Source organism: Giraffa tippelskirchi, chromosome 11, assembly GCF_054371585.1.
Source record: "Giraffa tippelskirchi isolate mGirTip1 chromosome 11, T2T-mGirTip1v1.2.pri, whole genome shotgun sequence".
NCBI classification, from domain to species: domain Eukaryota; kingdom Metazoa; phylum Chordata; class Mammalia; order Artiodactyla; family Giraffidae; genus Giraffa; species Giraffa tippelskirchi.
Genome location: NC_137285.1, coordinates 52,590,893 through 52,616,006, shown reverse-complemented (window position 1 = coordinate 52,616,006; position 25,114 = coordinate 52,590,893). Strand labels below are relative to the sequence as shown.

Below are 25,114 nucleotides of genomic sequence, written 5' to 3'. Positions count from 1 at the left end.
TTAAAAAAAAAAATCTTTGAGTACAAAATTAAGAGCAAATTCTCATCATGTTTCTTAGCCTTTATGAATCTCTATCCTTCATTCAGCTTCTTGTCCTGTCTCCCAAATAGTCCAAGCAACCAAGGACATTTTAAATATAATTGTGAAAAAAGTAAATAAAACAATAGATTTATTGTATTGTCTTCCTAAAGAAATAGATACTTTGTTCTGTGAATGATTAGTGTAAAGGGAAGGGAGAGTTCTTCCTAGATGTTAATTTTTCTTATTGGATGCTAATATTTTAAAATAAGAAATGGAAAGAATTATGAGGACCTACTGTATAGCATAGGAACTCTGCTAATGTTATGTGGCAGCCTGGATGGGAGGGGAATTTGGGGGAGAATGGGTATGTACAGATGTAAGGATGAGTCGCTTTGCTGTGTATCTGATACTGTCACAATATTGTTAATCAACTATATTCCAGCATACCTATGGCTGATTCATGTTGATGTTTGGTAGAAACCAATGCAATTCTGTAAAGCAATTATCCTTCAGCTACAAAAATAAATAAATTTTTTAAAATGGAAAAAAGAATAGAAGAAAAATGGAATTATGGAAATGTTAATAATTTACCTGGTAAATGTAAAGAGAATATTCAATATACTCAACAGGGGCTGCAAGGTGAAATCCAGCAAAGGGTTTATGTGCCCATGGGTCATAAAGCCAAACTCAACTCTGAAAGCAGAGTAAGGATTTACTGCAGAACACCAAGAAGGAAGTGGCAGGCAGGCCTCAGAGCCACTCCATCTTGGTCTTTTGAGTTTGGGATTTTTTTTTTTTAAGGGGAACAAGAAAGGGCCAGGATAATCATAGTTTTGGGAGTCCAGGGTATCTCTGGTTTATGATTCTCGGGCCAGGTGGTCCATAATTTGAGCCTGTTAGTTCATCATGCCCTGGAGAAACAACCTGAGTTTGTAAGTTAATGGTGATATCTACAACAGCAATTATAGTATATTGACAATGGTACAGACAGCAGCAATTTTAATCAACTGACTGGTTGATGAGCACAAGATTGAGGCCAAGGAGGACGAGAATGGGTATCAAATTTTGAATAGAGATAGGAATCATAAACTGCGTAAGGGAACTTTGTTTTAGGAAGACTTAGTTTCAACGGTATAATGAAAAAAAAGCACTGACGGTTGGATATAAAGGGATGTAACCAAGGGTTGCACCTACCATGTCAGTGTACCAACCACAAATGTCTCCTTCATCTTTCTTAATGCAACTGGACAAAGACTTCATCATTCGATGGAATTCTTACCCCCATAATGTGCTTAACCAATTCTTAAATGATGATTATAAAAGTTGATAATTCTTTCATTTGTAGTCAGTTGTAGATATTTTTGCAAGTCAAATGAGAAAACCACAAGGCGAACAAAAAGGTTGGTGAAAAAAATAGCATAATGGAATTTTTATATCAATGTCCCTTTTCTATCCAACAAAATTCTCCATATGCTCACTTGGCCTTAATTTATATTCTGCCCATTTCTCAGCTGTTAGAATTTATGCCCTCTGCCCTAACTATCATGGGGAAAATATACATAGTAATTATTAAATGCTTGCTCCGTGTCATGCACTGTTTTAGGCATTTCACATGAATCATGGCCAGTCTTACCCACCTCTTAGAACTGTTTGGTTAATTATTCCCACTTTCCTGATGAGGAAACTAAGATCACCCTAAGATCACCCAGCCTACTAAGTGGCAGAGCCAGGATCTATATTCATAATGGCCTAAATATAAAGATTCATACTCTTCTCTCTGTACTGTGTAACCTCAGGTTCATTAGTAATTAAATTTGTTTTGAATGCTAATTCTTGACATATGTAATCATGAAAAATCTTCTTAGTGCTTAAGCAAGGACTAGAATCATTTCACCTAGTCTTTCAAAATATCTTGGTCATATGACTTGAAAAAACTCAGACTATGACAAAAATCTCTTAGAGTAATTCTTATCTGTTCAATAGGAAGTAGTGCTATTAGGAGTTCTGTTTATCACTTGGCATCTGGTACTAAGTGCTGACAGTTCTTTCTGCTTGTTGTGTAATTCGCCTTTATCTTTGTTGTTGCAGTACTGGATACCAGTTTATTTACTATTCACCTGAAAACACAGCCAAAGCAAAAGAAGTTCTCAGCAACATCAATCAACTACAACCTCTGATAGCAACCCATGCAGACCTACTGCTTAATTCTGCAAGCCAGCATTCTCCAGACAGCTTGAAGAATTCTTTAAAGATGCTTTCAGAAAAAGTAAGATCCAAATCGTCACTGCAGTGGGGAAAACGAAATACCCAAATCCCCACTGGTGTTGCTTTCTGCATACATTACCTTTCATAGCATCTGGAAATGTAAAATAGACCAGGTTAGAAAGTAAGCTTCAAAGTATTGCCACAGGATCCAAATGAATTGGCCTCATTCTCTTTTCAAATCTTACCGAACATTTTTTTTTCCTAGTAGGAAATGAAACCCATTATTGGTTGAAGTATATTTTCTCTTTTCCTTGACGTCTTTCATTTTCTTTGCTTCATGGTTGTATTAAATGAATTAAATTAGATTTTGAAAAGTATTTTCCTCTGGCGAGCACCTAATTTTTATGCATATGAAGCTAGCCCTTGAGTAGGAATGTCACTTCATTTGAGAGCAGAACTTTCGTGTGGATTCTTTATCAGTAGCATGGGGTGATTCTTCTGCCTCAGTTTGCTTTCTACAACAGTGTCTACTGGGAGAAGGTTATATGAATTTCCAAAATTATTAGTTAATGTTTGAAATGTACTGGGACCTAGGTCTGCATTCTTCCAAAGGTGACTTGCATTTGTATATGTAAAGAGAAAAGCTAGTCTGGCATGGGGTAGATACTCAAACATCAATTTCCATAATGAATTAGGGCATCTGAATGATATGGAGAACCAAGATAGAAAAAATCAAATTGCAGCTTGATTAGAAATGCAAAGTCAAGTGTCTTGGAGTCCAATTCTGGTACACTCATTCATAACCTCTGCATCCTGAGAACATCTTGCAATTTATTATGAGATATTTCTAATAAATATGCCCTTGAAGAAACAGACCAAAGAAAATTCTCATGATAACATTTTAGAATAAAATACTGTAGTTCTTTGCATCCCTGAAGAACAGATTCCTAGAAACCTGAATACTATATCTGTATATATATTTTTGACTCAGATATGTTAATTTGTAACACTTTGCCCTTATTTAACATTTTAAAGTCTATATTATCATATATTTTTCTCATAGGATGTAATCAACGTCTATTTTCAGAAGAAAAATAGCTAAGATGTCTTCAGAAAAGTCGAGTGAGTTGTCTAATAAACTAAGGAGTGAAAAATTAAAACCCAAGATTTCCAGTTCAAAATGCAATCTTCCTTCCATGCTAGGATATGTGCCTCTATTATGAAAAGAGAGGAAAAAATTGACCCAAACTTTACAACTAACTACATTGTCCAATATCATGCTAGTGATTTCAGTGCTTAGGTTATTTCACTGAACCTTCAAACTGTGTGTCCATATTATCTCCATTTTACAAAGGAAAAGATGGAAGCTCAAAGAAGTTTAAAGCATGTACAAAATCAGGCAGGTAGAGTCAAACCCAGGATTCAAACAAAACTAGGGGTCAGACCCAGGGTCTAGTTGACTCTGGAATGGAAACCCTTTATGGTATTTTCCATGTAATATATGTTTTGATATTTCTTTTTTAAAAAAATAAAAAATTATTAAACAAACTCCTCAGTAATACTTAAGTGTTCTAATACTCAATGAATATGTCATGGCTAAGAAAAAGGAAGGAGGAGGGTGTTGCATAGAGTCAAATAATAGAATTGTTTATTGTTCATTTCTTTTTTGGATTTGTAGATGAGGTGAGGTCTTCCTGGGTTCAGCTATGCAGAAAATTCTAGCAAATAGTACCTCACAGTGGTGATTTCAGAGTAGTATTTATATTCTTCCTGTGCATTGGGCAGGGCTTTGTCATTTCATACATCATTTACAACTTGCTGCGGTGATTTGGGGGAGGGGGCAGGGCATGTATAATATTTTCTCCTCCTTTAATTCAGCATTGGTCCAACTTTCTTCCCTATTTTTTTTTTAACTGAGTAGACAAGCTTTGTCTACTGATAAATCTGTCAGCGCTTGAAATCAGAAGGACTTTTTTTTTAGCTTAAGTTTGCAAGCCATGCATTTCTTTAAGAATTCATGCCCAGAATTTCAAAGAAGTACCTAAGTTAACAGAGTTTTGCACAGTGTATGAAGACAGTTACTAGCTCATGGTTTACAATAAAGTATTATCCATGAGGGCTTCCTTGGTGGTTCAGAGAGTAGAGAATCTACCTGCAATAAATCTAGCATAAAAGGTAAATCACATAAATAGCATTTTAAATTTTAGTATAGTTTAATATTAGCAAGAGTTAACTTAAAATATTTTGCATTTAAGCTCAGGGACTTGCACACTATGGACTAGAAAATAAATCTTTTCTTTACTGATAGCCCCCTTTTTTCTTTTATTGAATCTGAACTGGCATTTTTGGAAAACAAGTTTTTGAGTTATTTCCTTAGAAAATCATCCTTGTAGCATATTCAGTACATAATAGGGACCTAACTGAATTTCCACAGTAAAATTTTCTATAAATTTTTCATGTTCTAATATGGACAAACTCAATTAAGTGTTTCTAATTTTTTAATTCTTAGTATATCTTCTGATGGATAACTGGATTTTGTTTGCTACGTATTAGTTTATGGAAATATTAAAGAAATTATTTAATGTTATGATGTAGAATTATAGCAAAAGACAAATTCTGACTATACATGAATAATCCAAACAGAGAAGACAAAACATAAACCAAAGTTTTAACATAAGATAAGAAAGGTTAGTAATAGAGTGGGATAAAAGACATATTTTACTTTTCCCTAGACGAAAATTACACTGCACTAAGACCAAAAAAAGACAAAAAGAAGAGGGAGAGAGGAAACCAATGTAAATAAATTCAGAATGAAAAAAATAAAGACCTAAATGTAAGCATATGTATCATAAATCAAATGTATGTCTGACATTACCTTCAAATACACATGATAGTCTCCATTTCATAGAGATGGATAGACCTTTTTTTAAGAAACCTGTTATTATTCTGGGGCTTCCCTGGTGACTCAGAGGTAAAGAATCAGCCTACAATGCAGTAGATGTGGGTATGATCCCTGGGTCAGGACCTGAAGGAGGAAATGGCAATGTACTCCAGTATTCTTGCCTGGGAAATCCCATGGATAGAAGATCCTGGAAGGCTACAGTCCGTGGGATCGCAAGAGTCCGACACAACTTAGTGACTAAACAACCAATAACATTATTATTTTGCTCATCACAAAGCAATTTCTGTCATTAAGTTGTGTCCTACTTCTTGTGACCCCATGGACTGCACCATGCCCGTCTTTCCTGTCCCTCACTATCTCCTAAAGTTTGCTCAAATTCATGTCCTTTGAGTCGGTAATACTATGAAACCATCTAATTCTCTGTTGCCCCCTTCTCCTTTTGCCTTCAGTCTTTCCTAGCATCAGTCTTTTCCAATGAGTCAGCTCTTGACATCAGGTAGCCAGAGTATTGGAGCGTCAGCTTCAGCATCAGTCATCCCATTGAATATTCAGGTTAATTTCCTTTAGGATTGACTAATTTGATCTCATTGCTGTCCAAGGGACTCTCAAGAGTCCATACAATTCAAAAGTATCAATTCTTTGGCACTCAGCCTTCTTTATGGTGCAACTCTCACATCCATCCATGACTACTGGAAAAATCATACCTTTGAATATATACACTTTTGTTGGCAAAGTGATGAGTCTGCTTTTTAATATGCTGCCCACGTTTGCCATAGCTTTTCTTCCAAGGAGGAAGCATGGAAGAAAATTTCGTGTTGTGGTCACCGTCTGCAGTGATTTTAGAGCCCAAGAAAATAAAATCTGTTACTGCTTCCACTTTTTCCCCTTCTATTTGCCATGAAGTGATGGAGCTGATTCCCATGATCTTAGTTTTTTGAATGTTGAGTTTTAAGCCAGCGTTTTCACTCTCCTCTTCCACCTTCATTAAGAGGCTCTTTAGTTCCTCTTCGCTTTCTGTCATTAGGGTAGTATCATCTGCATGTCTGAGGTTGTTGATATTTCTCACAGCAATCTTGATTTCAGCTGTGCTTCATCCATCCTGGCATTTTGCATGATGCACTCAACGTATAGTTTAATAAACAGGGTGGCAATATATAGCCTTGTCGTACTACTTTCCCAATTTTAAACCAGTCAGTTGTTCAATGTAAGGTTCTAACTGTTGCTTCTTTACCTGTACACAGGTTTCTCAGGAGACAGGTAAGATAGACTGGTATTCCCATCTTTTTAAGAATTTTCCACAGTTTGTTGTGGTCCATACAGTCAAAGGCTTTATCGTAATCAATGAAGCAGATGTTTTTCTGGAATTCCCTTGCTTTATTTATGATCCTATAGATGTTGGCAATTTGATCTCTGGTTCCTCTGCATTTTCTAAACCCAGCTTGTACATCAGGAAGTGCCTGGTTCACATGCTTCTGAAGCCTATCTTGAAGTGCAACTGGACAGTAGTTTGAACTTTCTTTAGCATTGCCTTTTTTTCAGATTGGAATGAAAACTGACCTTTTCCAGTTCTGTGGCCACTGCCGAGTTTTTCAAATTTGCTGACATATTGAGAGCAGCACTTTTAACTTTGTCATCTTTTAGGTTTTGAAATTTCAGCAGGAATCCCATCACCTCCACTGGCTTTGTTTGTAGTAATGCTTCCTAACCCCCACTTGACTTCACACCGAAGGATGTCTGGCTCTAGGTGAAGGACCATGCCATTGTGGTTATGCAGGCCACGGCTTCCCTGGTGACTCAGACGGTAAAGTGTCTGTCTGCCTGCAAGGCGGGAGACCCAGATTCGATCCCTGGGTCGGGAAGATCTCTTGGAGAAGGAAGTGGCAACCTACTCCAGTACTCTTGCTTGGAAAATTCCATGGACGGAGGAGCCTGGTAGGCTATACAGTCCATGGTGTCACAAAGAGTCAGACATGACTGAGCTACTTCACTTTCAAGACTTTTTTTTACAGTTCTTCGGTGTATTCTTGCCAACTCTTCTTAATCTCTTCTGCCTCTGTTAGGTCCTTACCGTTTTTGTCCTTTATTGCGCCTGTCATTGCATGATATGAACACTTGGTGTCTCTGATTTTCTTGAAGAGATCTCTAGTCCTTGCTATTCTATTATTCCGAACTCAAAACAACAAAGTAAATGGCAACGGGATCATACTTATTTCCCTCTATTTCTTTGCATTGAAGAAGGCCTTGCTATCTCTCCTTCCCATCCTCTGCAACTCTGCATTCAGTTGAGTATATCTCTCTTTCTCTCTCACCTTTTGCTTCTTTTCTCAGCTGTTTGTAAAGCTTTCTCAGACTGCCACTTTGCCTTCTTGCATTTCTTTTTCTTTGGAATGGGTTTCACTGCCTCCTGTACAATGTTACAAACCTCTGTCCATAGTTCTTCAGGAACTCTGTTTACCAGATATTCTTCACCTCCACTGTATCATCATATGGGATTTGATTTAGGCCACACCTGAATAGCCATGTGGTTTTTCCTACTTTGCTTAATTTGAACCTGAATTTTGCATTAAGGAGCTGATAATCTGAGCCACAGTCAACTCAAGATCTTGCTTTTGCTGACTGTCTAAAGCTTCTCCATCTTCAGCTACAAAGAATATAATCAGTCTGACTTCAGTATTGATCATTTGGTGATGTCTCTGGTGGCTCAGATGGTAAAGAATCTGCCTGCAATGTAGGAGACCCAGGTTTGATCCCTGAGTTGGGAAGATCCCCTGAAGAAGGGATAGGCTACCCACTCCAGTATTCTTGGGCTTCCCTGGTGGCTTAGATGGTAAAGAAGCTGTCTGCAATGCAGGAGACCTGGGTTCGACCCCTGGGGTGGGAAGATCCTCTGGAGAGAGCATGGCAACCCACTCCAGTATTCTTGCCTGGAGAGTCCCTATGGTCTGAGGTCCTGGCGGACTACAGTCCGTGAGATTTCAGAGTCAGACATGACTGAGCAACTAAGCACAGCACAGCACGGGTGTTTAAATAAATTTATATAAAAATACAATGGAAATTCATTGGGGAAAGGATATCTTTTTAACATATAGTAAGGAACAATTGGATATTTATATGCAGAGTAAACCTTTCCTTATCTACACCTGACACGTATATAAAAATTAATTAAAAATGGATCATGGACCTTAATATACAAGCTAAAAGAAAAAAAGCAAGGACTTCCCTGGTGGTCCAGTGATTAAGAATCCACCTTCCAATGCAGGGGATGCCAGTTCAATCCCTAGTGGGGGGATTAAGATTCCACATGCCATGGGACAACTAAGCCTGCAAGCTGCAACTGCTGAGCCCACGAACTCTAGAGCCCGTGCTCCGCAACACGAGAAGCCCCTGTGCCTGTGCCGCAACTGGAGAAATCTTGCACGCCACAGCAAAGAGTCCCCGTGCTGCAAAAAAGACCCAGCACAACCAAAAAAAAAAAAAAGAAAAAAACAAATAAATAAGTAAGCAGATATACAATAGAAGAATTTTTTCTTTCATCTTGGATTAGGCAAATATTTCTTAGAACACAGAAAGCATGAACTAATAAAAAAGAACATAAATGATACATAAGACTTTTTCAAAATTAAAAACTGTCAAAGTTTTTGAAAGACACTATTAAGAAAATGAAAAGGCAAGTCTAGACTAAGAGAAGGTAGTTGTAAAATAGGTGTCTGACAAAGGACTTGTAGCCAATTGTGTATTCTTACAACTTAATAATAAAACCATTACAAATGAGCAAAAGAATTGTAAAGACATTTTACCAAAAATGATGGATGGCAAATAAGCACAGGAAAAGATACTCATCATCATTTCTTATTAGGGAAATGCAAATTTAAATTAAAATGAGGTACCACTAACCACTCACTGGGTTTCCCTGGTGGCTCAAATGGTAAAGAATCCACCTGCAATGCTGGAGACCTGGGTTCAGTCTCTGAGTTGGGAAGATCCCCTGGAGAAGGGTATGGCAACCCATTCCAGTATTCTTGCCTGGAGAATCCCCATGGACAAAGGAGCCTGGTGGGCTACAGCCCATGGGGTCTCAAAGAGTCGGACACAACTGAGCAACTAAGCACAGAAAACCACCCACTAGAGGAGTTAAAATCAATAGGGCTAAGCATAGGAAGAGTTGGGAAGGATATGAAGTAACTGGAACGTTCATCCATCATTGATGAGTACAAGTTTCCAGCTTGAAAATCAGTTCAACGGTGTCTCATAAAGTTAAAAAAGAAATATGATCTAGCCTTCTTAATCTCATTTACCTGAGAGAAGGTCTGTTCTGTAGGTACTGAAAGGTTGTTGAGATTGGAAACCTGGTGACTTGCTTTGTGAAGATCATCCTTTGAGCAACAACTAAGCTGAGTAAGAACAGAGAGATTTGAATATTGAGCATCACGAAATGTCAGTAGTGCTTCTGGGGAGCTTTTGCTAAAATACAAATTCTGATTTGGGAGTTCTGAGCTGGAACTCAGATGTCAATGTTTTATTTGTATAACATCCTGAAAAAAAGAAGGGTTAAAGAAAATGGAATCAACCAGTAAGAAGACTAAGGAAATATCAATATGGAACACAGAAAGGCTATTAACTAGGATTAGCTGTAGGAATATAATACAAGAGTCAATCTTGGAAATTACTGAAAAGGTCTAACCAGTAGAAATTGATCACTAACCCAGAAGATAACATTCCTGAAGATGCTCCAGATGTTTGGACTCAGATTTGCTGAACAGTAATGACTGAGGGGTACCTCAGATGGAAACACAGGGAAGAACACATTTATTTTAAAAACTTGAGATCAGGCTGGGGTTGTAAATTCAGAAGACTTGCAGATGGAAACCCTTTACCATGCTGATTCAGGAGGTAGGCAGAAATGGATTGTGAAGACCTTGGCATAACAAAAAATGACTCTTGCAGTGATAGAATAACATCACCAGTAGAAAAAATGCTTTTAAGAAAATGGTTTAGGAACATCCCTGGCAGTCCAGTGGTTAAGACTCTGTGTTTACAATGCAGGGAGCACAAGTTCAATCCCTGGTCGGGGAACTAAGATCACATGCCACGTAGTGTGGCCACAAAATAAAAAAAATAAATTAAAAAAGAAAGTGGTTTATGGTCCCTTAGGGTCCACTTGACTACATTTTGAGTGAGCAGGGGATTATAAGTCAGCAAGAGAATCTGAAAGGGTGGGTCAAGAAAAAGAAGAATAAATAGAAGAGTACTGTTTACAATGAACTCTCATAAGGGTTTCACAGATAGGCACTGTAATTTTGTACATACTGGGAAAAAGTGGTTATGTGATTTTAGCCAAGGTCAAGTGGATAGTTTATATAAGCTGCCCAGATGTCAGGTATCTTTCCTGGCTGAAAGCTCAATGTTCTTTGCTTTAGGGAATGCTAAACACATATCACGGGGACTTCCCAGGTGGCTCAGTGGTAAAAGAATCTGCCTGTAAATGCAGGAGATGAAAGAGACCTGGGTTCGATCCCTGGGTCTTGAAGATCCCCTGGAGGAGGAAATGGCAACCTACTCCAGTATTCTTACCTGGAAAATTTCACAGAGAGAAGAGCCTGGCGGGCTGCAGTCCGTGGGATGGCAAAGAGTCAGACATGACTGAGCAGCAGTAGCAGTGAACACAAATCAATGTACTAATGTCAAGTAAACACTGTTGCCCTATGAAATCATGGGATGAAACCCATGGCTCTTATGTCTCCTGCTTTGGCAGATGGATTCTTCACCATTAGTGCCACCTGGGAAGCCCATGAAATAATTAAAGCATACTAATTTAAAAATTAATCAGACACGACTGAGCAACTGAACAACAAAATTTAAAAATAAACAGGATTCTTTTTATGTCATATGCATGAACTACTAAAATGATAATTACGTGTTTATGGTATTTTGTATTGCCAATGAGATTAGGCATGGCGTTGGATTTTTTCAGTGAATATACGGAGATTCTAAAAAGAATGGGACTTTGCTTAATTTGTTGAGTTCTCTAGTTTAAAGGAGAGGTTTTAAGTGAACATATTCTAAGTATTCATCCTGCATTAGTATTCAGGAAGCTAGCAAATGTATCCCCAAGAGAAGTGATTTTTAGTAGTTTTGTACTTGTAGATAATTCTGTGTGTTACTTTGAAGGATACTTGTATGAGCATGTGAATGGGGAAAATGGCAAGAAAACATTTTCTTTTCTTTCTCTTTATTTTTTTGAATATGGAACAAATGAAATAGATCTGCCTTGGGTTCAGAGTTTATGCTTTTTTACTGTATTCTTATGCTAATATTTTAAATGAATTATTTTGCCCACCCTTACAATAATATTTAAATAGCCTTTCTTCTTTCATTTATTGTAGTGGGAGCTAAGTAAGAAAAGGAAAATGGCTTTCAGAACTCTGAGTCAATAGGCAGCTCAGAGAGACATGGTTGCTGCCTTCCTTGATGTTTGACTTCACTGGTATTATCTCAAGGACAGCAACTGAGATAATGCAGTACAGATGTGATAGGATAGAGTGACTCCATTAATCTCTTCAAACTAATTTATTTTGATGGTAAAACATATGGGTCTATATAGCAAGTAATACTGGTCAAGAAAATTAAGATTTTTCCAGGTCACATGGAAATTTCAGTACAATATTTTTGCTATTGTATAACAAAATTTGATTCTATGCTCAGGATCCAGAGAGTTTCCAAGGGAGTCAGATACATGTTTCAGTATGGACACAAAGTAGAAGATCAGTTTTTATTGTGTTTAAGATTTTGAACATTATATTCAGCTACCCCCAACCCCCCCAAAAAATTCTAGGTTTTTAAAACTGTAAGAATCTATATATTATCTCCCATGTCATTGGTGCTAAGTCAACCCAAATGAGATTTGAATAAACTGAGAAACTCTGTGTGTGCTACCGTGGGAAGAAATAGTGGTGATTACAAGAACCATAGGAAACTTCAATGGGTGTGGATAGTATGCAGCTACATAGTAATTAGCGAGCGTTGTGGAGACTAGAGCTATAGTAGCAGAAGTCAAAGAAGTCCAGCTGTTTTGCTCTAAAAATAAATCAAAAGAATTTATTGAAACTATCGGGAGAGAAATAGTTTAGTTAAGCTGAGTGGAAGTACATTCATGTGTTTAATATTTAAATTCACATTGACAGAGACATCCGTGCTCTCTGAAAAATTATGTAAACAGCATGTTTCCCATTTTGCTACAACTATACTGATTTGTACTTGTGTAGCCAACTTTTTCATCAGTTCTTTTTAATAAAAAAAAAAAACTGCCTTTTATTTTTAAAAATAAGAAAATTTATTTGTTATAAAGTATTTTCCGTCTTCTTATTCTTAAATTATTATCCTTTTTTAATCATATTTCTTGTCCACTTACCTTCAAAGTGCCTCCAGTATGACTAACAGATTAAACGAGTGTTTAAAACCATCCACTAAAGTTTCTCAGGGAAGAGAGTAACATCCTCAGGTGTGGACACAACCAACTATGAGAGCTGGCGGATGTTTGGAACACTTGGCAAGCTGGGGTTAGAGAGGAGGAAAACGGACAGAAGCATCTAGGCTGATCGTCGTGGTGGGTGGTGTAGAGTAAGGGGGAAAGATAACTGAATTTGTTAGAAAACCTTGGCTCTGTTTCATTTGTGCTTCCAATCAACAGTCAACCCTAGGACAAGTCTTCACGCTTTTTTCTTAGTTTTTTTATCTTGTTAGTGAAGAGGTCCACTCAAGGTCCCTTCTAGCTCTAGAATTTCACAATCTGTTGCAAAGATGTAGCTGTACAGATATGGCTTAGTTTTATTAGGTGTACGTGGTTTAACTGGTTTTCTGTAATTGCTGACACAACAGGGAAATTGAGAGACAGTTTAGTAGCAGTGATTGGGCATGGCCCTGTAGACCAACTATTGAGTTGTTGTTGTTCAGCCACTCAGTCGAGGCCAGCTCTTTGTGACCCCATGGACTACGGCATGCCAGGCTTCGCTGTCCTTCCCCATCTTCCGGAGTTTGCTCAGGTTCATGTCCATAGAGTCGATGATGCCATCCAACCACCTCATTCTCTGTCACCCCCTTCTCCTCCTGCCTTCAATCTTTCCCAGCATCAGGGTCTTTTCCAGTGAGTCAGCTCTTCACATCAGGTGGCCAGAGTATTAGAGGTTCAGCTTCAGCATCAATCATTCCAATGAATATTCAGGGTTGATTTACATTAGGATTGATTTAGAGAGCACCAATAAATGATTACCTTGAGTTATAGCATTGGTGAAGAGAACATTTTAGCCAAGAGCATCTCAGTAAATGATGTGTTCTTCAGAATAATGCTGTGGGTTAAAGGGCCCCTTCCCAACAGGTTACAAAGTATAAATATGTTAACAGTGTGAGTCAATGCTTGTGTTATTTCCCTACTCTGAACAGATTGTTAGGCCACTTGCATGTTAAGTGTACTATAATACAGAAAATCAATGACTACACCCTCCACTATATAACAGGGTGAAGCCATTAAACATTTCATCAGGAAAATGCAAAGTACAGCTGTAAAGTTGTTTATTGTCAGAAAGGCATCATTACAGTAGTACTTACTAGGTATTTACCACCGGCTTGTAAAATCTACCATGGCAAATTTCACGGTAACCTCGTTAACATTGAACATTACTGAAACCATTTGGTGGAGGAGACAGTTTAGAGGGTAATAATAGGGAATAGAAGCCAAATGTTTTCATGAGGAAGACTGCTTGTGTCATCTCTACTTTCGAAATCTGTCCATGATGCTAAAAAGAATCAAGGTCTCCTGCCTCTATTTTTTCTTCTTTTTTTTTTTTGCAAAGATATGTCATTCTTCAGCCTTTAACTCTGTTTGAAATACAAAGTAAACATAGTCTGATAACATTTTCTTCAAAGGCATATTTGGAAATTTCCTGAAAGATACAGCGGGTAGATGGTGTTCAAATGATAATCCCCAGTGAAATACGTCTCTAACGACAGGGTTTGGAAAAAAAGAGAGGGAGATCGAGGAGACAGATGGTGTTTTTAGTGCGTATAGAACCTCAGCATTAACTTTAGAACTCACAGCCTTGGCAGCAGCCCGAAAGCAAGCTATTTTCCATTGATTGGTATGAATCATTTTCTCTCTCTGCTGCCTGCACTTTTTCCACCATCCACACCACTTAAGTGTCAACAAATCTGCCACTGACCTTTCCACAGCTCTCTGCGGAGGTGCCTACCATGGCGTTTCTAATCCTTGTCAATTTCTTTCCAGACAGAGCTTTTTGTACATGCCTTCAAGGATCAGCTGGTCAGAAGTGCCCTTTTAGCACTTTACACTGCCAGGCCGGGGGGTGTGCTGAAGAAACCACCCTCTCCTAAGAGTGGCACAGAGGAGAGCAGTTCCCAGGACCCACCCCTGCCGATGAGACGGCAGGACTCCATTCCACATCATTCGGACTACGATGAGGAAGACTGGGTAAGTCTTTTATTTTGTTTAACTTAGCTTGCCTCCTCATGCTTAGTACTGTAAAACAGAGCAGACGTGTCAAGAAATCGCTCCTTTTCATCAAAACATGTTGGAAAGCAGACATAATACAGATTATGGGTAAATAGGTTATGTTTTTTCCTTGGGGGCAAATTATAAATGAAACTTTTAACCCAACCACATTTATTTGATGTGAAAATTTATTTGCTATCAAATAGGTTATATATGTGTGTGTGTGTGTATTACATATGTTGTTTAGTTGCTAAGTTGGGTCCAACTCTTTGCAACCCCATGGACTGTAGGCCACCAGGCTCAGGGGATTTCCAAGGCGAGAATACTGGCGTGGGTTGCCATTTCCTCCTCCAGGGGATTTCCAAGGCGAGAATACTGGCGTGGGTTGCCATTTCCTTCTCCAGGGGATCTTCCCAACCAAGGAATTGAACCCGCATCTTCTGCATTGGCAAGCAGATTCTTTACCACTGAACCGCTACATTATATATGTTAATGTACATGTAATTTAGTCAAATAATAATTATCTCCAATGAATGTCATCAAAGTGATAGCTTACTGAGAACCATGTCGGATTCCTGATCTCCAAAGAAGAAGATTTAGCTTCAGGACCAGGAACCAGACTTGATCACTCAAGAGCTTTTGTGTAGCAGAGTGTTATTAAAGTAAGAAAAGGGACAGAGAAAGCTTCTGACATAGACATCAGACATCAGAAGGGGGACAAAGAATGGCCCCTAGCTAGTCTTATCAAAGCTTTATATACTTTTTTCAGACCCACTCCCACAATATATACATCTTAAATTAACAAGATTGGAACAAACAATAGAAAGATCTTACCAGGCCTACTTCCATATTATACATTTTAAGATGACAGGATTAGTCAGAAGGTTCTTGTTAAGGAGAAACATGTCCTCGAGCAAGATACGTTGTTATATTGACTAAGACAAAGCAATGGAGAAAAAGACAAATGTTCTCCTTGAAACGAACGTTTGTCCTTTTCTCCTTGAGAGTCCCAGACCCCTTTCTCCTTCTTGAGGGCTTCAGACCCCTTTCTCTTCCTTGGGAGCCCTTGACTTCTTATCAACCTACCTAGGAATTGACTCTCCAAAGCAAGGATGCCACAGTTGCAAGACAGTAATATTTTCCTTATTTTATTGCCAAGGAGATATAAACCATTAAAATTGTTTTTATAAAAAGAGTCAGTAGTAATCCATAATCCACGACTTGGATGCAACAAGTATTTTCATTGGTGCAGTCCAGTGTGTTAGTTTGGGGCATACTTAAAAAGTGTTAACATTTAAATGGCAGTGGACATAGAGATCTGTTAAGTTCTTTTGTTTATTGGGTTTGTTATTTTAAAAATGTTGCTCCAGGTAGCTCTAAAATTGGCAAAAGAAGAGCCACATAAAAACATCTGAAAAAATAACTAGTAATGGCAAATAAGGGTTTCCCAAGTGGCGCTAGTGGTAAAGAAACTGCCGGCCAATGCAGAAGTCATAAAAGACGGGGGTTTGACCCCTGAGTCGTGAAGATCCTCTGGAGGAGGGCGTGGCAACCCACTCCAGTATTCTTGCCTGGAGAATCCCATGGACAGAGGAGCCTGGTGGGCTACATACAGTTCGCGGGGGTCACAAAGAGTCAGACATGACTGAAGCAACTTAGCATGCAAGCACACACAAAGGCAAATAAACCAAATAAGTCAACATGGTGATAGGAACCTAGGTGGGCAGAAAAAAACAGGAGAAAAACCAACGTTTCTCTTTCTGGGTGAGAGGGAACATTGCGTTTCTCCTGAATCAATACATATTCCATTATCTAAGAACTTTTTGAAGTATGTGCACATCACACACACACACACACACAGAGAAACTCTTTACTATATTGCATGCTTAACCAAGAAAATGCTGTTGTATGCTAACTGTATTAGATGTTAAACAGTTAATGATTATTTTTCCTGCCACTCTAAATTTATAAGTGTTCAGGGAGTAAATTATTTGAAAGTCTCAGGTCACTCAAAAAATTGTTGTGTGCAGGACTATGAAGTGATACCTGCTCTTTCTTTTGATTAAATTACTATCTCAGGAAAGACAGAGCTGGGCTCCAAGAGGTAAATGCTGAATAAGTATTTGTTGTCACTGATTAAGACTGCATTTCTCCCACTGAATCATTTTCAAAAGAAAAAATCTAATATTTCTTCTTTTTACCTTCACCTTATACTTCAATTCACTTACTGTTCTGAGACATGCATACCTTGTAACCTCTCTGAAGTTCAATTTTCTCCACTGTAAAGTGAAAATAATAGCACCTGTTCTGCATAGTTCTTCGTGTGGTCCAGAGATAGATGATTTGCCGGTGTGATAATGCCCCATGTCTTGCAAAGGCCGAGGTACATGAATTGTATTACTTTACTATTACTGCTGTATGTTATCTTTTTTTAGGTGTGTAAGTTATATATGATCCTCAGTATAAGGATCAACAATACTCCTTGAGATAAGTGAGGAAATGGGATAGATCATATATTTGGATTGTGGGACTTCTCTGATGGTCCAGTAGTTAAAATTCTTTGCTCCCAATGCAGGGGACATGGATTCAATCCCTGGTCAGGGAACTGAGATCCTACATGCTACACAGCATAGCCAATAAATAAATTTGGATTGTGACTTTGAAAGAGTTTGAGTAGATATAGAACTTGTATTTCATGAAGTAAACTTACTGTTAACTCCAGACATTCCGGAGTATGAAGTCAAGCAAGCCTTAGAAAGCATCACTACAAACAAAGCTAGTGGAGGTGATGGAATTCCAGTTGAGCTATTTCAGATCCTAAAAGATGATGCTGTGAAAGTGTTGTTCTCAGTATGCCAGGAAATTTGAAAAACTCAGCAGTGGCTACAGGACTGGAAAAGGTCAGTCTTCATTGCAATCCCAAAGAATGTTCAAACTAACACACAATTGCACTCATCTCACACGATAGCAAAGTAATGTTCAAAATTCTCCAAGCTAGACTTCAACAGTCTGTGAACCAAGTACTTCCCAATGGTCAAGCTGGATTTAGAATGGGCAAACCAGGAACCATGGATCAAATTGCCAACATCCATTGGATCATAGAAAAACTAAGAGAATTTCAGAAAAACATCTATTTCTGCTTTATTGACTATGCCAAGGCCTTTGACTGTGTGGGTTACAACTAACTGTGGAAAATTCTTCAAGAGATGGGAATACCAGACCACCTGAACTGCTTCCTGAGAAATCTGTATGCAGGCCAAGAAGCAATAGGTAGAACTGGACATGGAACAATGGACTAGTTCCAAATTGGGAAAGGAATCCATCGAGGATGATATTGTTACCCTGCTTATTTAAATTCTATGCAGAGTACGTCATGCAAAATGCCAGATTGGATGAAGCACAATCTGGAATCAAGATTGCCAGGAGAAATATCAATAACCTCAGATATTCAGATGCTGCTGCTGCTGCTGCTGCTGCTGCGAAGTCGCTTCAGCCGTGTCCGACTCTGTGCGACCCCATAGACGGCAGCCCACCAGGCTCCCCCGTCCCTGGGATTCTCCAGGCAAGAACACTGGAGTGGGTTGCCATTTTCTTCTCCAATGCAGGAAAGTGAAAAGTGAAAGTGAAGTCGCTCAGTCGTGTCTGACTCTTCGCGACCCCATGGACTGCAGCCTACCAGGCTCCTCCGTCCATGGGATTTTCCAGGCAAGAGAACTGGAGTGGGGTGCCACTGCCTTCTCCGGATATTCAGATGATGCCACCCTAAAGACAGAAAGTGAAAAGGAACTAAAGAGCTTCTTGATGAAAGTGAAAGAGGAGAGTGAAAAAGCTGACTTAAAACCCAACATTCAAAAACTGAGATCATGGCATCTGGTCCCATCACTTCATGGCAAATAGATGGAGAAACAATGGAAACAGTGACAGATTTTATCACTTCAGATGGTGACTGCAGCCATGAAATTAAAAGACACTTTCTCCTTGGAAGAAAAGCTATGACCAACCTAGACAGCATATCAAAAAGCAGAGACATTACTTTGTTGACAGAAGTCCCTATAGTTAAAGCTATGGTTTTTCCAATAGTCATGTATGGATATGAGAGTTGGACCATAAAGAAAGCTGAGCAGATGCTTTTAAACTGTGGTGCTGGAGAAGACTCGAGAGTCCCTTGGACAGCAAGGAGATCCAACAAGTCAGTCCTAAAGGAAATCAGTCCTGAATATTCATTGGAAATACTAATGCTGAAGCTGAAGCACCAATGCTTTGGGCACCTGATGCGAAGCACTGACTCATTGGAAAAGACCCTGATGCTGGGAAAGATTGAAGGCAGGAGGAGAAGGGGAAGACAGAAGATGAGATGGTTGAACGACATCACCGATTCGATGGACATGAGTTTGAGCAAGCTCCAGGAGTTGGTGATGGACAGGGGAGCCTGGTGTGCTACAGTCCACGGGGTCTCAAAACAGACAAGACTGAGTGACTTAACTAACTCTTAACTTTTTGACAAATAATTGCCACTTTTATATTAAATCAAGGGAGATTGTTGGAACTGTGTATCTTTTGTTTTCATAAGTTTCACCTTATTGTGTTATGCAAACTCCCTCCCACACCTCTCCCTCCTCCTTCTGCTCAAGTCATCCCTCACATTGCCTCCTTCCTTATTCCCTTTTCTTTAGATACATTTTGAGACTTTCCATATCACAGATACTCCAAATGGCAAGATAAATCATGCTAGATTGTTAGATCCTAGAGCTCAGATTCTAGTGGTAGATACAAATACGTTAATAAATAGTCACAAAATGTTGTGATACGATGGAGGAAGAAAGGTGGAAGAAGTTAGGCTTTGCTAAAGAGACTTCAGCTCAGTATTTTAAATAAACTTATGATGGGAAAAAAAGGAAGACAGCGGGAAAAAATGGTGAGGTCGATGGTGACGCGTTCAGTACGGTGGGTGTTACAAAGCACTTGTTCTGCCTGGTTTACTGTGCCGGGTGCTGGGGACTCAGAGGTGACCTGTCTACAGGTGCAAGGGTTCTGCAGCCTATTCAGGGCTCTAGATACCAGGGACAGGGGAGCCTGGTGGGCTGCCGTCTATGGGGTCGCACAGAGTCGGACATGACTGAAGCGACTTAGCAGCAGCAGCAGCAGCAGAGATACCAGTGACAGTGATTATGCAATTTAGGATCATACATAGGATGAAATGGGAATCTGGTGGTTACAGTGGGATTTCCAGAAGTATTTCCTGAGAATTGAATATGAATGGAAGATAACAGTATGAGAAGGACGATGAGGTGACCTTTCAGACAGGAGCACATTAGCTGACAATGGTAGTTGGGACGTGTGTCTGTGTTTTATTAGTTTTTTACTTGTTTTGTTTTAAAGGTGGTACAATTGACTATGTTTATTACTCCAAAAAGCATTTAAGGCTGAGAGGCAATGACTGATAGAACAAAGCCCTTACACGGAAGAGAAGATAATCAATTCCAGTAGGCATGTGGGGGACAAGTCCTGGGCAGAAGTGTGCTGCTGGGCTGAGAATGCAGGGAGGGTGTAAAAATGGATTTTACTTTTGTGAGGGTGGGTGGAGCTGGATGGCTTCTTTGTTCTTTATTTGAAATAGTTTTCTCCAGGTTTATTGAGCCAAAACTGACATATAACACTGTATTAGTGTAAGGTATACAGCAAAATGATTTTTTACATATATACAATCACAAGAAATTAACGTCAATCACTTTATAAGACTACGATTTTCTTTTATTAGGATGAAAATTTTGAGACCCATTCTCTTAGTAACTTTCAAACATACAGTTCTGTTTTGTTAACTATAGTCACCATATTGTTTATTACATCCCCAGGACTTAACTTTTCTCATAACTGGAAGTTTGTACCTTTTAATCACCTTCACTCATTTTGTCTCCCCCTCCTCACTTCTGGCAATCACCAATCTACTCTCTGCTTCTATGAATCTGTTTTGTTTTTTTTTTCAATATTCTCAATATAAGTGAGTTATACAATATTTTTATTCCCATTATGTGATTGATTTCACTTAGCATAATGCCCAGGGACCCACCTATGTTGGTGCAAATGGCAGAATTTCCTTCCTTTTTTTTTAAATTAGTAAATCCTTTATTTTGGTGAATATCAAAGACATTCATCACTACCATGGATCTATTTTAGCTCAGAGGAGAGGCACTATCTAGTGAACTCCACTGTTATCAGACACTAAAAATAGGAAGAGACTAGGGGGCGTTGAGATTGGGATAAGGAGAGGACAAAAGCTCAGGGGACAACATGAGATCCTACCCATCCTCATTGCTAGGAAATGAGTAGATGGAGCAGATCTAACCTAAATGCCGGCCTCGCCACAAAAGGCTTTCAGAAGAGGTCCCATAACAATCACTGGACAAAAAAAGGTCAGAGTTTCTAGAAGAGATATCAGGATATGAAAGACCAACTTGGGAACAATATGCACAGCACCACAACAGAGCTGGATCATGGCAGCCTGGCTTCAGGTAAGACACTGCTGTGGACACAGCAGTATCTGGGGGCAGCGCTCACTTACAGTTGCGCTGCTGTCATATGGCATGAAGATGTTGTGCATGGTTTTCACATACATGTCATCTGGCAGAGGCTGCTTCTTACTGCCAGGTTCAAGGAATTTATTAATTACAGGGATATTGCTTATTTTCACTATGTACTCCTGGAGGTGAGGAAAGGCAGACAGAATATTAAGATGTTTTTTCTTCTAGAGCCAAAATGATCTGGAGTAGAATTATGTCTGCAAGGTTTAGCTGATTGCCAACAAAAAACCTTTGTCCATGACTCCCTAAAACTTTTCAAACCCAGGAAAGTGTCTAATTATAGCTTCTGGGCTATGTTAGCCACCTCCTTTTGCTGATCTTCTGGTTTGAGGTAAGGATACACTTGATAAGCAGTTCCAGAAGATCCGGGGTCCCCTCTACATACATGTCAATCAGGGTTCTCTCCTTGAGGTCTTTGCCAAAGAGACGGTGCTTATCTGCTATGTAGTGGAGGATGCTCCGGGTCTGCCCCAGCTTCATCCCATCAATTTCAACATTGGTACGTGTTAGGACAGCAGATGGTTACCATCTTGCAACTTCTGCAACTGTTGTTTTGTTTCTAAAAATTCTTCATCAGACTTGACTCCATCAGCAGCTTAAACCCGGATTCCATCTGGCCTTGTCTGCTTGGATAGTGGAGCTTGGGTTTCATAGCCATCATGGCCTTTCAGGTTTTCTGGCTCCACTCGGAGTGACCAGAACTGCACAAAGGCACCCAGTGAGCAGTCTTCCTACTTCCTTTTTTGTGGGAGAAGTATATATATATATATATATATATATATATATATATATGGGTTGGTGTGTGTAGGTTGGTGTGTGTGTCTGTATGTGTATGCTTGTAGGTATGTATGTATATCACATTTTCTTTATTCGTGCATTTGTTGATGGACACTTAGGGTGTTTCCATATCTTAACTATTATAAATGATACTGCAGTGAACATGGTGGTGCAGATATCTCTTTGCAATAGAGATTTTGTTTCCTTCTAATATATATCCAGAAGTGGAACCATCATATGGTGGTTCTATTTTTAATTTTTGGAGGAGCTTCCATATTGATTTCCATAGTGGCTGCACCAATTTACATTCTTACCAACAGTGCATACAGGTTCCCTTCTTCTCTGCATCCTCTCCACCACTTGTAATCTATTTTCTTTTTGATGACACCCATTCTAGAACGTATGGGATGTCTTTCATTGTGGCTTAGATTTCCTTTTCCCTGATGATTAGTGATGTTGAGCACCTTTTCATGTCTTTGGAAAAATATCTGTTCAGTTCATCTGCTTGTTTCTTAATTATTTGCTTTGCTCTTTTCTATTGAGTTGTGTGAGTTATTTTTATATTTCAGACATTAACTTGGATGTCTTCTTTTATCATTAAAGCAGAATTATATGCAGAAGAGGGCAGAGAGGACAGGCTGAGCAGAGTGGTGGAAGTTTCAAACAGACACCAAAGAAAGTGGCTGAAGTTGGTAACTAGCAACATTTGAGAAAAATTAGAAATTCCAGACCTTGTGAGGGCCAGCCAAGGAACTTCAATAAAATGTTATATAGCAATCAAACTTGTTATTGATGTTCCTTGGAGACCACTTTCTATTAGAAAGATCCCTTTGTCTAAATGGGGAAGAAATTTGAAAAAGAATCGGTGCATACATATGTAAAAAAATAGAAATAAAATATGGGAATCTTTTATTTTAAAAAAATTCAGTGAAGTTATAACCACTTAACAATATTTTCAGATCGTTATGTAACTTTGAAAAGTTGAGTAAATCGAATGAAAATGTAGCTAATTGGAAATGCCTTTAGAGATGGTACTATTAAATGAATTGGAAACATAATTTTGTGTACCACTTTTCTTGGTTAATTAGGTGTTAGAAAAGTTTCGGCACTGATTACACGTCTAGTCAACTTCCTGAAATAATTTAACGTTTTAAACAATTAATTTAATTGGGTTTCTGTGATAGCATACAAAAACACTCTGATCATATAGATTAATTTAGGCTTGTACATAAGATTATAATAGCTCTATTTTTAAAAAAATCTGATTTATTTAATTTCTGGCAGTGACTGTAGTTTTAACAACTACCTAACTTGAACAACTGCATTTAGTTTTTCATAATAAACATTTGGAAAGTAAGTTCATGTTAGTAAATTACTTGAGTTTTAGTGAGCTAATGCATGTAAAAAACCTTTCTTTTGGAGGTCAGGAGAGAGAATCTCTACTAACTAAATCAATGTGAGAATGTCCTTTCTCTGTTCAACTTGTTTGTTGGAAAAATTAATGACATATGAATCTAGATAATGACTATCTAGTCAATAAGGAAGAGATTGAAACTAAAATGATCACTGGCCAAAAAAAGTCTGTTATTTGCTGAATTTTACTTATTAAATAATTGAGGGCTTTAAAGGTTTATTTTCCTGAAAAGTTAGTAAACAATTAAACCCTGAAGGAATATGGGGATTTTTGTGACACTCTGTGCAAAGAAATAGACTAATCTAGCATTCTCCATGTTTTAGCTGGTAAAGATGACATATTGCTTTTCTTTCTCTACATCTCTACAGCAGATGCTGCCAACAGCTGGGATTCCAAGATTAGTTTGTCCAAAATATTAAAATATGTCATCCCACCAAAGTATTAAATTGACCCAGTTTTTGTGGCTTCCAGTAATTATACTGTTCTCTAGAAAACTGTGATTTAACACTGATGGGTTTGGGGCTAAATCTGCCTACTCTCATTCAATAATTGTTAAAGAATAAAGATAAACTTCTGATCTTTTAGATTCTGATATATTCCAGCAAAATGTGAGACAAGAAAACTTTATTATTTAGCCATATCCCTAACTCATTTTTTTAGTTGAACTACTTTTCTATATCAGGAAACATTTCAGCATCCAGATTAGCCAATTAATTTCCCTTCTTCATGTTATAAATGTAAATCAAATTTAATATTACTTTCCATTCTTAAGCTAGGAGAACAATTACTGTGCTTTATTATGGCAAAATGCATTTATGTCACATAAGCACAATAGATGGTTCACATTAATCCATAATAAGTAATTTCATAGCATATAGAAACATTAGCACAAATTCACAGTAATACTTATTTCAGGCATTTTTGGAATAAAGTCTCTATACAACCTGAAAAAAATGTGGTTTCTCTGCAACGCAGAATTCCCGAGGATTGAATTTTGGAGTAAGATTTACATTTTTCTGATATGCTGCTGCTGCTGCTGCTAAGTTGCTTTAGTCGTGTCCGACTCTGTGCGACCCCATAGACGGCAGCCCATCAGGCTCCGCTGTCCCTGGGATTCTCCAGGCAAGAATACTGGAGTGGGTTGCCATTTCCTTCTCCAGTGCATGAAAGGGAAAAGTGAAAGTGAAGTCGCTCAGTCGTGTCCGACTCTTAGAGACCCCATGGACTGTAGCCTACCAGGCTTCTCCATCCATGGGATTTTCCAGGCAAGAGTACTGGAGTGGGGTGCCATTGCCTTCTCCATTTTCTGATATGTTCTTTACCAAATTCTCACAGTTTATGTTGTATTTCACCTTTTTCTAATGGTGTGTAGAACAAATATGAAGGTTTCAGTTTGACAGATGATTGATACAGATATGTATATTGTCATTATTGCTGGCAGTGAGCATACATGGTTGCAAAATACTGTTGATGACAAAACTTATCTAGCCAGATTCCTCATCTATGAACAATCTTCAGTGACCCGTAGTCTCAACTTCTCTTGCCAGTTTCTGTTATCTTAGACCTTACCTCTAGGGAAAATAGTTGAGGTCATGCATAATGTTCCTATGCAAATTGATATTCCAAAGCATTTTTGTTCAGTTCTCTGACTGGCTAGAATTATGCTATGTGAAACCATTGACCTGATCTTAATAAGAAGGAAATTAATCATTCTC

The 25,114-nt window shown here is 38.5% G+C and overlaps 1 protein-coding gene and 1 pseudogene across 50 annotated transcripts in view; one reads left to right on the top strand and one right to left on the bottom strand.

The window, feature by feature from the left end:
- The window catches only part of INPP4B (inositol polyphosphate-4-phosphatase type II B), an 802,877-nt gene that overhangs the window by 661,080 nt on the left and 116,683 nt on the right, over nucleotides 1–25,114 (top strand). For all 50 annotated transcript variants that reach the window (XM_081543596.1, XM_081543565.1, XM_081543580.1 and 47 more), the window contains 2 exons: nucleotides 2,110–2,287; nucleotides 14,406–14,609. In XM_081543596.1, the coding sequence (XP_081399722.1) occupies nucleotides 2,110–2,287; nucleotides 14,406–14,609 (382 nt within the window). The remainder of the gene's footprint in view (nucleotides 1–2,109; nucleotides 2,288–14,405; nucleotides 14,610–25,114) is intronic.
- Nucleotides 21,136–21,869, bottom strand: LOC145526361 (glutathione S-transferase A4 pseudogene; annotated as a pseudogene).